Genomic DNA, 15,015 nt, shown 5'->3' on the forward strand with positions numbered 1-15,015 from the left:
AAGGTCAGTTGTTGGTGTATATATATCCAACATACTACCTGGCTGTGGCAATTCAGTTACACCACAAATTTGCGTAAGGACAGAGTGAATATGGTACTTCCACAGAGCATCATAAGGGCGTGTATGCTGTACGAGTTCAAACTGGGGTCAAACGCCGCTGCAACGGGGAGGAAGATATGTTAAGTTCATGGTGAGGGTGTCGTGACTATGCAGATCCTTGTTCAAGAAAAACTCAAAATTCTGGAGCCAGCATTTCTAAATCCCAAACGGGTCCTTCTGTTACAGGACAACGCCAAGCTCCATGTGCCTAGGATGGCCCGGGAGAGCATTCTGCGTCTTGGATGGGAAACACTATTGCATCCGCCGTACTCCCCGGACATTGCAGTTTCCGATTATCACCTGTTCCATTCCTTGGACAATAACCTTGAGGACGCCAGTTCAAGTCCCTAGTAGAGGTGCAAAATGCACTTGATACCTTCTTCACTTCACAGTCCACGAAGTTCTACAGCGATGAAATCCATGGCCTTCTAGAACGTTGGCAGAAGGTCGTCGATGCTGACGGGAACTATTTTTGATTTTCCAGGTACGTCTTAGGTGACATATCAATGTTTGAAGGTGCTGGGTGAAAAAGCGACAGAACTTTCTTGGTTACCTTTATAAAATTTGAAAATTTTGTAACTATAGAAAACCGATTATAGAGATAACCATTAAGAAAATTGTAAAGTAATCCATACCAGTTATCACTAGAAGTTAATTGCAAACTCTTTTTCTTTCAAATTGCTCAAATATAATTAGATCATATATAATAAAGATTAAGCTAATTACTACATAATTTTATTTGCGTGTTTAGCTAAATGATTTCATTGCATTTTGGGAGTTATTTCATAAAAATTTTGCAGTGTATTTTCAATTATGAAAAATTAATTATTTTTGTTTTAACTGGTAACAAAAATAGAGTCATCATGTGTACAGAGACGAACGTGGAAAGATATCTTCTGAATTACAAGCAGACATATTTATGGACAGATATTACGTTACACAAGTCAGGTTTGTAGTTGCGAAAGGATAATGAACATTATTTTTTATTTTAAGTAGAATTTTGGTTTTAGCATTTGTAGGAACATATTTTCCAACAGCTGCTGAAATGGCGACCCTATATTAAATATGCAATTTACATTTATTATTATTATCAGCATATGTATAGTTTAAGTAAGTAAGTTACAGGGGCACTACAACGAAATTTGTCTCCGTAGATGTTTGCTGTTGTTTGTGTCAACATGAAGGTTTTAATTTATGTAACGTTACATGGTGCATTCAATATACGTATGACGGTTAATAGTAGTGTAATTGTTTTTAATTATCAAACTAGCTGAACCTGTGCTCTCTACACAGCGCATCATCTGCATATGAGCATAAATATCCTTCTCATTCCTCACAACATCTGTACATGTCCCTTTACAGACACAAGTAAAAGAAGTTTTGAAAAAATCGGCAAGGCGTGTCATAAAGGGGAGATTTTATCGATTATTTTTTCTCAATATCTCCCACCGTTTGCAAGATTTGAGCCTACTTCCGGTTGAAGTTTCTAATTCAAGCATGACCAGTGTTTTCTTTCTTCTTGCATGCAGTATGTAATAAGCAAATACATTACATACACAATTAATTATAATGGCAGTTATATATGGTGTTCATTCGCCAAAACATTCCAAAAATAAAGATTCATCTTAGACTGGAGAAATGGTTATCCTTCCTTTTTCATTATTATTTTGCCATTAAACAATCGCCTGAGACATATGCAACCCCTATATACAACAGTATGGTGTTGGAATGTATAAGGCGTAGGGTATGATGCTTTAGTTTTTTTTTTTAATTTCAACGCTTCCAGTGTACCCTAAAAAATGTAATAAAGAAATAATGGCCATGTTTTTTTTTTAATATTCAATTAGAACTGGATAATCTACGCAAAATTTCCAATCGATCAGTGAAAATATCATCTTTTTAGAGCCTGTAGTTTCCGAGATCTCATTGTCGAAAGGATTAACCACAAACATATAAACATAGTTTAAAAGAACTCGGAAGATGGAAGCACAATTCACGTAATTGATTTTAGAGAAGGCTTATTAAAATACAATGGCTTTGAACAGTAATTTTATATCATAAACTTTATGAAAAAGATCTAGTTAACTAATTTATTTAAAGTACACATACTCAAAATGTTTGTCTCTGTTAAACATGGAATCACACATAACCGTAAATGAAAGATTTGAAAGCCAAAGTTATAGGTTGGAGCTCAGGCGGGAATCAAAGTAGTCATCCGGAAGATGCCACTCGACACTCCAACGGCTGACATACTACAGGACTTGAAGGACCAGGGGTTCACCCCAACCAATGTGGTCCAGATGAGGGGACGCAGTGACCCGTCTGGCAACAGGCCCCTGTTTCCGCTATTCCTTGTTACTTTACCCAAGGACCCAACGAACAACAAGATTTACGATCTCAAGTACCTTCTTAGTTACAGAGTGGCAGTGGAACCCTACAAGGGTCAGTCAATTCTCCAATGCTACCGATGCCAACGAGTAGGGCACACCACGCAAACATGCAGGGCGACCCCTCGCTGCATCAAATGCGAAGAATCCCATCTCTCCACGGAATGTCTGAAGAAAACGAGGGACACTCCGGCAAAATGTTGTAACTGCGGAGGCGAACACCCCGCCAACTACATGGGCTGTCCCATGCTCAAGGCGGCCAAAGCCAAGAGGAAACAGCCAACCCAACCACCAGCTAAGTCGGACCCTCCCTCAAAATCTAATACCAGCCGCAGAAGAAACAACGCTACATCTTACGCAGGAGCAGTCACGCCGGAAGACAAGAACAACACCAACCAGAAAACCAGGAGGCCCCCCAACCAAGAAACAAAGAAAAATCAAACAACCCAGGACAACTCCCAATCCAGAGAAGAAGACACCGAGGACAAACGCACTGAACCATCATTGGCAGACACATTCAAAGAGATCCGAGAACTCTTCTCGGGCCTCAATCTTCGTTCAATGCTAGAAAAGCTGCGAGTAGGACTCCGGAAGGTGAAAGAAACGACAGACCCACTAAGCAAAATCACCATCATGTTTGAGGTAGTCGCGTCCATCCTTGACGATGGCACCGACTAAAAGAAGAATCAACAGACAAGTCAAAGTGCTGCACTGGAACGCAGAAGGAATCCAAAAGAAGAAGAACAACCTGGAGGACTTTCTCCGCAGAGAAGAAGTGGACATAGCCCTATTGTCAGAGACCCACCTAAAACCACACCTTACCCTAAAAATCCGCAACTACTCCACCATCCGTACCGACCGTCCCGACCGACCCCTTGGAGGAACAGCAATTCTAATCAAAGACAGTATCCCGTACGACCCTCTCCCTCTACCACCTCTACAATCCCTGGAAGCTACAGGGATCACCCTCCACTCAGCTAATGGACCGATAATAATAATAGCAGCCTACAAGCCTCACAACAACAACCTCAACGCAACAGATCTGCAAGCCCTGCGACAGCTAGGACACCGGATTCTACTAGGGGGAGACCTCAACAGTAAACATCCGGCGTGGAACTCCAATGTGTCAAACGCAAACGGAAGGATCCTCCACCACGCTCTCACCACCATAGACTTCACTCCCACGGCTCCAACGGAACCCACGCATTATCCCAGAAACGGCGGGATGCCTGATGTACTGGACATGGTACTGACAGCGAACCTGGCAATCCTAGGTGTACCTCAGGTTATCCACGGCCTCGACTCGGATCATCTACCCGTTCTACAAACGATCGCAATCAGCTACCACTTCACAACTCGAACCCTTCCAACTCTGCGCACAACAGACTGGGACCACTACAGATCCTTGCTCAGCGACATGTTAGATCCACGCCGGATAATTGAAACAACGGAAGACATAGAGGCCACCACTGCGTCCCTGACCGCAGCCATCAACTCAGCCATAGCCATCGCCTCAACCACCTCAACAACGACTCATCCATCACACCAGACCACTCCAGAAGAACGACGCACCTCAGCCTTGATCCACTTGAAGCGTTGGGCCCGGAAGCAGTGGCAACGTACCAGAATTCCCCAGTTCAAAACACTTTGGAACCACCTAGTATCCAGAGTCCGGAAAAGGCTCCTTCGAATCAAAATCAGAAACTGGAACCTCCACCTCCAGGAGCTAGATGCACCCAGCAGGCAATTCTGGAAGTTAGTGAAAAACATCACAAGACCAGAAGCAAACTCCAGAACACTCACACTTCAAACTCCACAAGGAACAATACACGAACCGGAAGAACAGGCAGAACTTTTCGCCCAGACCCTGGAAACCACCTTCCAGATCAACGCTACCAACACGCCAGCAACCACCACTGCAGCAGTACATAGATCCTACCACCTCTCCCGAATAGAAGACCCACCTCCTCCAGAAGCCCTCACAACACCGCGGGAGATACAAGCAATCATCAAGAGGATCAATGCACACCGGGCTCCAGGTCAAGACCGAGTGACGCCGCAAGCACTGAAGCACCTCCCGAGAAAGGCCCTGGTCCTACTCTGTAAGTTGTGCAACGCCATTATGAGAACCGGACACTACCCAGAAGCCTGGAAAGAAGCAAAAGTCATAATGCTGGCCAAACCAGGAAAGAAAAGATCAAACCCGGCCAACTACCGCCCTATCAGCCTGCTCTCGCATACCAGCAAGGTGTTTGAAAGAGTACTGCAGAGCAGACTTCAGCAATTCATAGAAGATCATGACATCATCCCGGACCACCAGTTCGGCTTCAGGAAAGGACACTGCGCGGATCAGCAGCTGGTACGGGTGGTAGAGAAGATATGTGACAGATTCAACGAGGGAGGCCACACCTTGGGGCTTTTTCTCGACATAGAAAAAGCATTCGACAAGGTGTGGCACGAAGGCCTCTTTCACAAGATGATGCTCCAGGGCACTCCGCACTACCTTCTGAGAATCATCAAATCCTTTCTTCAAGGAAGAACCTTTCGTGTTGCCCATGCAGGACACCTAACACCCTCCAGACCTATCCTAGCAGGAGTCCCCCAAGGATCCTGCCTATCCCCAACCCTCTACGCCATGTACACGGCGGACATTCCCACAACCCCCAACACAGCGGTAGCAACATTCGCAGACGACACGGCAATCTTTGCCAGCCATGGAAACATCAGATACGCTGAACTATACCTCAGACGACACGCCGAACTTCTCCACCGATGGTCTGAAGAGTGGAAGATCAAAGTCAGCGAACAGAAGACCTCAGTAGTAAACTTCACAAGAAACAGAAGAAGGGTTCACGTCAGGATCACCATGGCTGGAACACCCCTCCAGAACCGAGATGATGCCAAATACCTCGGAATAATACTGGACAGGAAACTTACATTTGCTCACCACATACATTCCATCGCAAAGAAAGCCAGTCAACGCCATCAAGCCTTGCTACCGCTACTCCTCTCCCCATCCCTCACCCTGAAAACCAAACGCCATATATATCAGATGAGCATTCGTCCCATCCTGATGTATGCCCACCCTGCATGGCAACACGCAGCAAAAACGCACCTCAGCCAACTACAAGTCATCCAGAACAGAGTAGCCAGGGCTATCACTGGACACTCGAGAGACACTCGCCTCGAGCAAATACATGAAGATTTGGAACTCCCATTTCTACATGACTACAGAATTCACAGATCAGCCAACTTCTGGAGGACAATCAGAGCCTCACCACACCAACACATAGCCACCATAGGAACGGCCAACCCAAGAAGACGAACTTACAAGATGCCGCACCCCTAAAACGCACAACCACTAAACTGACATAGGAACAGCAAAAGAGGAGCGCGACAGTTGCGTCCTCTCTCACAACAAATACGCACGCAAAACAAACGACAGTCAACAACACAAATGGAAGGCAAGGGCCCAAGCCCGGTACTTAAATCAACCACAAAAACCGCCAAGAAATCTCTGCTCTCTGCTCTGCTCTGCTGCTTTTAATTGCTATTGTAGCATTTTAATAGATAGATAAACATTTAGAGTATCTACATATATATCTTTATATTAAAAGAATTCATAATAATAATAATAATAATAATAATAATAATAATAATAATAATAATAATAATAATAATAATAATAATAATAATAATAATAATAATAATAACAAAATAAGAAATCACCACTTACTTTATACATATAGTACAATAAGAAACTTACCCTCTTTCGATAAGTTCAAACATTCCTTGCACTCCAACAGTCATCGCTCTATCAACCCATCCATCAGGAGACACGAGTTTCTGGATACCTCGGCTACAAAATCAAAAACAGATTTTAGAAAGAACCTTTTCGTCAAATATTATTTTCGTTTCTGAGAAGGAAAAATTGAAACGTGAGTTCAGAAAAGCAATTCGTGTGAAATCAAACCTATTAATAGGTTTTACATGTATAGTCTCGGTTGAAAAAAAAAAAAAATCTGGCCATCCATTTCTCCTTAACAGGCCATATTTTAGGGTAGCAAACTTTTGAAAATGGAAATACCGAACACCCTCCTGTAGTACGTATACTCTTAAGATTGTGACATCATCGTTCGTCAAAAATGTACGAACAATCTGAAACTGGTTACTTCACATAAAATTAAAGCGATTCGGAGTTCGAATTTAATAACTTTAGTTACTTTTGAAGCATTTATTAAACTAAATTATTCCAGTTTTGATTGAGTCGACACATGTAACTTTTGTAGTCTATCATCAATAATAGTTCGTATTTAAAACAGAAGAGTAAATATAATGGGCAATATAATTACCAAGGATCTTATGAAATAGAGGATCTGCTCTTACAACAAAATCTTGAAGCCATACGTCACAGTTTCGCCGCCCCTACTCTGCCCACTCCGTCCAATAGGATCGCAATGTTTTGAGCCTACAATCATGGCGGAAACGAAAGTAGCCAATCAGACGATGGCAGAAACGAGAGTAGCCAATCAGACGTGCCAATGCTCGGTTGCTTTTTGGCTTCACCGATTTAATAGGATGAAGGTATACTGTATATGGGCAGATCCTCTATTTATAACATCCTTGGTAATTATGGCATGCACAAAATATACTTGAAAATTAAATCTTAACAAGCTTCACTGGGACTGCTAATGCCTCATACTGTGCCTACATACTTTTACTTAATCTGGATGCATTATTTAATTGGAAGATGTAGCTGAGGATGAAGCAGTGGTAGCTGCGCTCTTGAAAATGTACTTTTGTTGACCTTTAGCAGTTTCGATAAGTTCAACAAATTTTCCTGGCTTCAACTCTCCAGCAAATTCTCCATACGACAGGTGGATATCAAAGAGAATTATAAGCGGCGCTTTAACCATGTTCAGGGCCGGATTTAGGAATGGGCCACATAGGCCTGGGACCAGAGCGGCAAATTTTGAGGGGCGGGATTTTTTAAAAAGAATTAAACGATAAAACTATTAAATAAAATAAGCGAAAGTCTTTTTTTTAATGGCCGTGACTACGATAATATTGTAGCAGATTACTCTCTAGCAAATATTGTCATAAGTCAGTTGGTTATTATGGTGGTTTGAACAGTTATCAGGGGATCTGCTGAAAAGGGCGACAGTAGGCAGCTAGGGGCGGCCTATTGGTAGTTAGGGGCGTTAATTTCGCTAGGGCCCATGGGTGCACAACATGGAAATCCGGCCCTGACCATGTTCATCGACTAAACGATTCCATCCGTCACTTCAAAATAACCTGAATAGAACAGAGAAGAGAACCAGTAAGAGGAAAAATTACCGGGCACTTAACGTCCGGTTTAACACAGAGAATCCTACTCCATCTTACTCAGCTTGCAACGGAGCTTTGAGGTTTCCTTTCTCACTTTGATTGCAACGGATCTCTGAGATACTCATGTCCACAAACCACCTAGCTTGCAGTGAAGATTCGTGGTTTCCTTTCTCGCTTAGCTTGCAGCAGAGCTCTGCAGGATTTCGACCTCTCTTTGCTTGCAGTTGAACACAGAGAATCCTACTCCATTTTACTCAGCTTGCAACGGAGCTTTGAGGTTTCCTTTCTCACTTTGATTGCAACGGATCTCTGAGATACTCATGTCCACAAACCACCTAGCTTGCAGTGAAGCTTCGTGCTTTCCTTTCTCGCTTAGCTCACAGCGGAGCTCTGCAGGATTTCGACCTCTCTTTGCTTGCAGTTGAACACAGAGAATCCTACTCCATTTTATTCAGCTTGCAACGGAGCTTTGAGGTTTCCTTTCTCACTTTGATTGCAACGGATCTCTGAGATACTCATGTCCACAAACCACCTAGCTTGCAGTGAAGATTCGTGCTTTCCTTTCTCGCTTAGCTTGCAGCAGAGCTCTGCAGGATTTCGACCTCTCTTTGCTTGCAGTTGAACACAAAGAATCCTACTCCACCTTACTCAGCTTATAGCGGAGCTTTAAAAGGAATTTTTTCCTTAGCTGCCTAGGGCTTGGGATATCTACTTACCATAATTATTAGTGCACTTTGTGCTTATTTAAAGATACTGTATTATGCTGGTTTATACATGAAATGTTATAATAAAACTGATTATGGAAGAAAATAGATTCACGTGTGTAATTGCTTTACCTTCTACCTGTTTAAGCAGAAGTTTACAATATTAATGTAATTAGTAATTATAGCATCCAATTCCATGTCCAAATTCTTCTCTCTACGTTAAAAAGATTGCAATGAGTGTTAACAATACAAAAGGTCTTCCTTATGTTCTTTAGTATTTAATATAATTAGCATATTTTTTTGGATGTGGGGCTCCAAAATATTTTTGAGTTTAAATTTCTTATTTCTTGGGATATTTTCTGTATTTTTTGTTGGTTCAGGTTAGGTTAGATTACGTTAGGTTAGGTTAGGTTAGGTTAACTTTGTATTGGTCCCCCCAGTTCTAAAACTATTCCAATACAATTTAATTAAATTTCCCTTTGAAATATTCCTGTGACGTAGAGGTAACATAACTTCTACTTACGTATTTATGGCCAACAGATAGAGGAAGTGTGGTGCTAGTAGTTTAAATATCGGATGCGAAGGAGACAAATTTCGATGTGTGCAAACACACAAACCTTCCATCACTAAATGGGTTAACCCTACAAGAAACAAACAAACGAAAATCAAAATAGGTGTATTAAGTGAAGAAATGTGATTAGATCAAGTTGGAAGTTGATTAATACTTAACATTAGAAACGTTTATCTAATTAATAAATGTTCCTTAGCTTTTTTACCTTTAAATAATATAATCGTCATAATTATTCTACCATTGGTGCTGATGTAGGTTTGGCGCCACTATATTTTGGAAGATTTACTTGTAAAATTCAATACTTTCTGGGCTATATTTTCTGGAGTTACGTTAAATTTCTGGCGTACTGACTAGGGATGATTTCATATCGAGACCAAGTACCTGGGGAAAACCTATATATCATCTGAAAGCTCTTGGTATGAAAAGTACGAAACCGTTTTCAAATCACGGGCAAACCCGCAACTTGACCCTATAAGGAGCCGGTTTGTTGGTGTTTTTGACCTTATGTATGGCATATTCGATAGAATAAAAATGAATGTTACGCATAAACGCCTGAGGCCATAATGTTCCTTTTTGGCTCATTGCTAGAACGTGACTGGAGCAAGGGTTTGATAATATCACTTCGCACCCAGACCTACTCATTTGGTCAGTATTGCCAACGAACTATAAATACAATGTGGAAGATGGTTTCTGTACCACTGGATGTATATAACACTGACAACCTAGAATGGTTGGGAGACGGAAACACTCAACGCCTTTTTGCTATAGTGTCGTGTGATGTTTCTGCCAAGCTTGGTATATAAACTAGTGGTGGGCACAAAAACCGGTTTTTCGGTTTTCGGCTTTTGAGCGAAACCGGTTTCGGTTTTCTTTAAAACCGGTTCGGTTTTCACCGAAACCGGTTTCGGTTTTCTTCAAAACCGGTTCGGTTTTTCAGCTGATACGGTTTCGGTTTTCTTTAAAACCAATTCCGGTTTTTTCCAAAATTTGTTCTATTTCTGACCAGAATGGTGTTTCGTTGTTCTCCGGAAACCGAATCCATTTCCACAGAAATAGTTTTATGTGTTTTCGAAAAGTTTTCACCGAAACCAATTTCGAAGAAAACCGAAACCAGTTTCGGTGAAAAACCGAACCGGTTTTGGAGAAAACCGAAATGTCGGTTTATCGGTTTTCGGTTTTTATAGAAATCGGTTTTCGGTTTTTATAAAAAAAAACGGTTTTGCCCATCCCTAATATAAACGTCTCATCGTACGGAACCTACTTTACAACTTCTCATTTAACAATTGTCTGGCAACACTGACAAACTGGGGTACTTGGGAGAGAAAAATGTCCACAGTATATTTTCTCTATTGACGGATGATGTTTATCCCACGTTTCATGGATATACATCCAGTGGTACAGAAACCATCTTCCACATTGTATTTATAGTTCGTTGGCAACACTGACCAAATGGGTGTGTCTGGGTGCAAAATGATATTATCAAACCCTTGCTCGAGTCACGTTCTAGCAATGAGCCAAAGGGTGCAATGCTTTTGCGCACACTTTCTTCCAGCTTATCATTCCATGCAGATAAGAAGCAAAACAAATAATCATTTTAATGTTTTTGCGCACAAAATGGTATGCAACGTTGCCAATTCACTCTTTGATCTTAATATACAATATATTTTGTAGTTCTTTTGCAAAACAAGACAGGACTCATTTGATTAAATAAAATAAACTAATTTATTAAATTACCTAAGTAACTCCAACTACCTTACTTTCTTGGCTTCTTCAAGCACACTAACTCACTTATCTAACAGAATACATAGCGAGACAGCAAGTGGTTCCTGATTGGTTACCGCCAACATTAGATTATGTCTTCTAAATACGAATTTGTGGCTACTGCTCTAGGCAAGACTACTCTAGGAAATTTAAGTTGTGAACTATCCATAAAAAAAGTTAACAATGTTGAACTCAATTTAATTTCTATGCTTTTTACGTTTTTGGCTAAAGACATTTTTTGGACTCTCGTATTTATCTCCAGAGCAAGTACCAGATGCCTTTGTTGATCTGATTTCGGTGGCACCTGAAACCAAAGGATTTAGATTTTCAGATTATGTGCTGAACAACTACATCGAAGATAATTGCAGGTAATATTCTGGTTTGATAAATGTAAAAGATATAATGAATTTTGGGGGCAATAACTACCTTGTGGCTTACACCCGTCCCGATCTGGGAAAAGCCACTTAACTTAGTTTTAACTATTAAAGAATGATAAATATCAAAATTAAAGAGGTAGAGGGTCTCCAGCCAAAGTAATTAAAAACTGTCTAGTATATAGGCTAGAAGCATTCTCGTTTGAGAAATTAAAGGCATGAATATAGAAATAGCGCACAGAAATAGTAAAGTATTATATGAAATGAGATCCGAAAATTAGTTTCTACTTTATAGCAGTTCTGGAAATCAAAATATTATTTCAAAATAAAAAATTAAACGGTGATAGGATATGGTATTCATGATTACCTTTTCTTTTCAGGTATCTTCCAGTGATGTGGGCTTGTGAACCATCTCCAGCACCTAGGACAACAAATGGACCAGAATCTTTCCACCGTCACTACAACAGCCAGTTCTATTCTAGTGCACCTGATGTCCATTAGGTAGTATCAGTGTTACTTGAAATACAGCATGAAACACGCTTGAAGATCGCTTCGGTACGGAAAGGTCATTCGAAACCACAAAGGAAAGAAGAAATTCAAAGGAGGGAACAAATCATGAAATTATACAGGTACTTTCAAAACTCCACACACAGCGAAGTTTCGAGAATGAAATATCTTAAAGTTGTAGGACACAAATTTCAAGGACTAAAGAAAAAAAAATGTACCATACAGCAGAATTGAATATAATAGACATTGAACAGCAGAATTGAATATTTCTTTCGTATCTTTCATATTTACCCTTATTCTCTAAAGTATTGAAACTGTGCGCAACTGCATGATTTGCTTAAGCATGATTATATTGAGATTTGGCAACGTCGCATTTAAAAACTGTGCGCAAAACCACGATTTTATACTTTTCGATCAGCTGTCAATCAACTACAGATTATCGTAGATCTTTGGGAGAAAACTGTGCGCAAACGAGGTGCACCCTGAGCCAAAAAGGAACATTATGGCCTCAGGCGTTTATGCGTAACATTCATTTTTATTGTCAAATATGCCATACATAGAGTCACAAACACCAACAAACCGGCCCCTTATAGGGTCAAGTTGCTGGTTTGCCCGTGATTTGTAAACGGATTCGTACTTCTCATACCAAGAGCTTTCAGACGATACATATTTTCCCCCCCAGGTACTTGGTCCCGATATGGAATCATCCCTAGTGAATGCAGATTCGCGATCTGGCTCCTCTTCGTACAAGAATCAAGTACTTATGCAAAGCAATTGACCCAAATACATGTCTCCTATAAACTCAACAATTTACGATTCCGCTCACAAGTGTGTGTGAAACTCAACGGAGAGAATAAATACTAATTTTGCTTACGGTCAGGGGCGTAAATAAGAGCCCCGCAGACCCCGTATTGCGGGGAGCCTCAAGCCATCAGGGGCCCCCAAATCGTGAAGTGGGACATTGAAAAGGGGCCTCGCTTCACGCTGTGTGCGGGAGGGCCCTCAAGCCTTTAGTTACGCCACTGCTTACGGTACAATACTTTTCGGACATTCTGTATTGTGAAATAAAATTACTTCAAAATATGTTATGAAATAAAAACCAAGGCGTTTAAAATACAGTAATAAGGGAAGTTTAGGAAATGGAAAATATTATAAATACAAATTATATTTTGTAACGTACCAAGATGAGTGGAAGATTGTTGATGTTGAGCCTCAGCCATATTGTAAAACATTTTCGCCATCATCCATGTATATTTTGGGTCTGTCGGATAGTATACCTGTTGAAAAAAATATAGAAACATTAGTGGTGTAAAGGAATATTAATACGAAAATTATTGGATTTAGACAACCTATTTTTAATCAGTAATCGTGCATTCGAAAATCTGGTCTTCCCCTACATGGTAACTTTCTTTACACTTGCATTTTCCCACAATATTTTTGGTAACTATGTACCGTAAATATCTTGTTTTCATATATATATATATATATATATATATATAAACTTTCAGTGTCACATGTACACATCGTGAAGGAATTTGGTTTGTATTACGTAATATTTTCCCCATTCTATCATTTCCGGTTTTAATAGAGAGATTAAAGATGAAATATAGATATTCTAGAGACACTTAATTGATAGCAGAAAACAGGTTCTCACTATTCGTTGTCATTTTTACTCTATAACGATCAGCGCTAAAACCGGAAGTGGTTGATTTCTTCTACTTCCGGTTTTAATAGAGCATTAAGAGAGAAGATACTAGAATGCTACATAAACTCCAAAGAACCACATCTCGATAGCTTTTCTTGTTTTGGCCCTCTTTAGATCAATTTTGATACCGGAAGTTGTAGTGCATTTTTATCACTTCCGGTTTTAAGAATTGAAATGAGATCTTTGAGTTTAACGTCCCACGTTTATGTCCTTTAAGCTAAGGGAGACGGATGATTAAGGCAAGTGAATGAGGATGGAGCAATTGGTGGAATGACAATGTGAGAGAAAACAAAAGCACCTTGAGAAAACTCACACACACGATGTTGTCCCCCACAAATATACTTGAACCAAGGACCCTACGCACAAAGGTAAGCGCTCTACCACTGAGCTATCATCAGCGACGCAAGTCTGCCTTTAACATTGGGGGATGGGTAAGACCGTTCCTATATATATACAGTGGTGGATCTAGGATATGATCAAGGGAGAAGCTAAACCATAGTTTGCCGCTTTATCCAGTGTAAAACAGGATTGAAGCCCATTTTATCCAGTGTATACCTGAGCGTCAAGGGGGGCTATAGTCCCTGTAGCCCCCTCCTTGGATCCGCTCGTATATATAGTGCTCTTCAAAATATTTATGAAGGTGAAAAACAATGCTGTGGAGGATCAGGGGAGCAGAGTTGTCTTCAACATTGGGAGGCGGACAGATTTGAGGCTTATTCTGGGGCGGACATCAATTTCATCTTACTTTTCTTTCCGGCAATCGGACACAAATCATCAAATTTCTCCCCCCAAAAAAACACATTTCAAATCGGATTATTGGGGAGACAGTCCCCCCAGTTCCAAGATTGGATGGGACGTGTCCCCCTCATCCCCTGGGATTTGCGCCAGTTGCTTCCATGTCCTCCACTTCCAATTATGAAATGAAATGAAATCTTGTTGAAAGTTTTACGTCCCATGGTTATGCCGGTTAGGCTAAAGATGGCGGTGATGATGAGAGATGAGTGAAATGGTGGAATGAATAAAGTGGGAGGAAAGGGGAGAATGCCGAGAAAACCCACGAGCACGATGTTTGTCCACCACAAAGTCCACACGGCGCATCGAACCAGGGACCCCAAACACCGGAGTTGAACGCTCTACCACTGAGCCACAGCGGCCCCACTTCCAGTTATAGTGGAGAGGTAAAAGGGAGATGAAATGTATTCTTGGGACGTTTAATCGATTGCAGGAGGTCTACTACCGTTTTTGCTCTATAGTGATGGATATTTTATAAAAAACAAACGGAAATGGCTGATTTTTACTACTTCCGGTGGATGGATTATCTGCGTCAACGAACTGGATTCCTATCATTTGATCCTCTATGTCCTGGCTAAAAATTATGATGATCTATCAACTAGTTCTTCAGATTATCTTTATATCCCGGACAGACGGATACACCGAGTAAATATATAAAAATGTTTTCGTGAAACAAACTCCTTCAAAATGGTGTATTTTGTAGCAGAAGATTTATTCTACTAATCTACATGAGTCACATCAAATTGTCATTAAGACCACTTCTCTCTCTTTCACCGATTGCTTTTCA

General features: G+C 40.7%; 1 protein-coding gene across 1 annotated transcript in view; it reads right to left on the reverse strand.

Annotated features, from left to right (window-relative positions):
• Positions 1 to 15,015, reverse strand: part of LOC145669499 (polyunsaturated fatty acid 5-lipoxygenase-like) — a 134,222-nt gene that overhangs the window by 22,094 nt on the left and 97,113 nt on the right. The window contains exons 8-10 of the mRNA XM_081737679.1: positions 12,912 to 13,008; positions 9,042 to 9,159; positions 6,253 to 6,345 (exon numbers count right to left, since the gene is read on the reverse strand). Coding sequence (XP_081593805.1) covers positions 6,253 to 6,345; positions 9,042 to 9,159; positions 12,912 to 13,008 — 308 coding nt within the window. The remainder of the gene's footprint in view (positions 1 to 6,252; positions 6,346 to 9,041; positions 9,160 to 12,911; positions 13,009 to 15,015) is intronic.

Source organism: Thermobia domestica, chromosome 14 (assembly GCF_964235325.1).
Source record: "Thermobia domestica chromosome 14, izTheDome1.hap1.1, whole genome shotgun sequence".
Taxonomy (NCBI): domain Eukaryota; kingdom Metazoa; phylum Arthropoda; class Insecta; order Zygentoma; family Lepismatidae; genus Thermobia; species Thermobia domestica.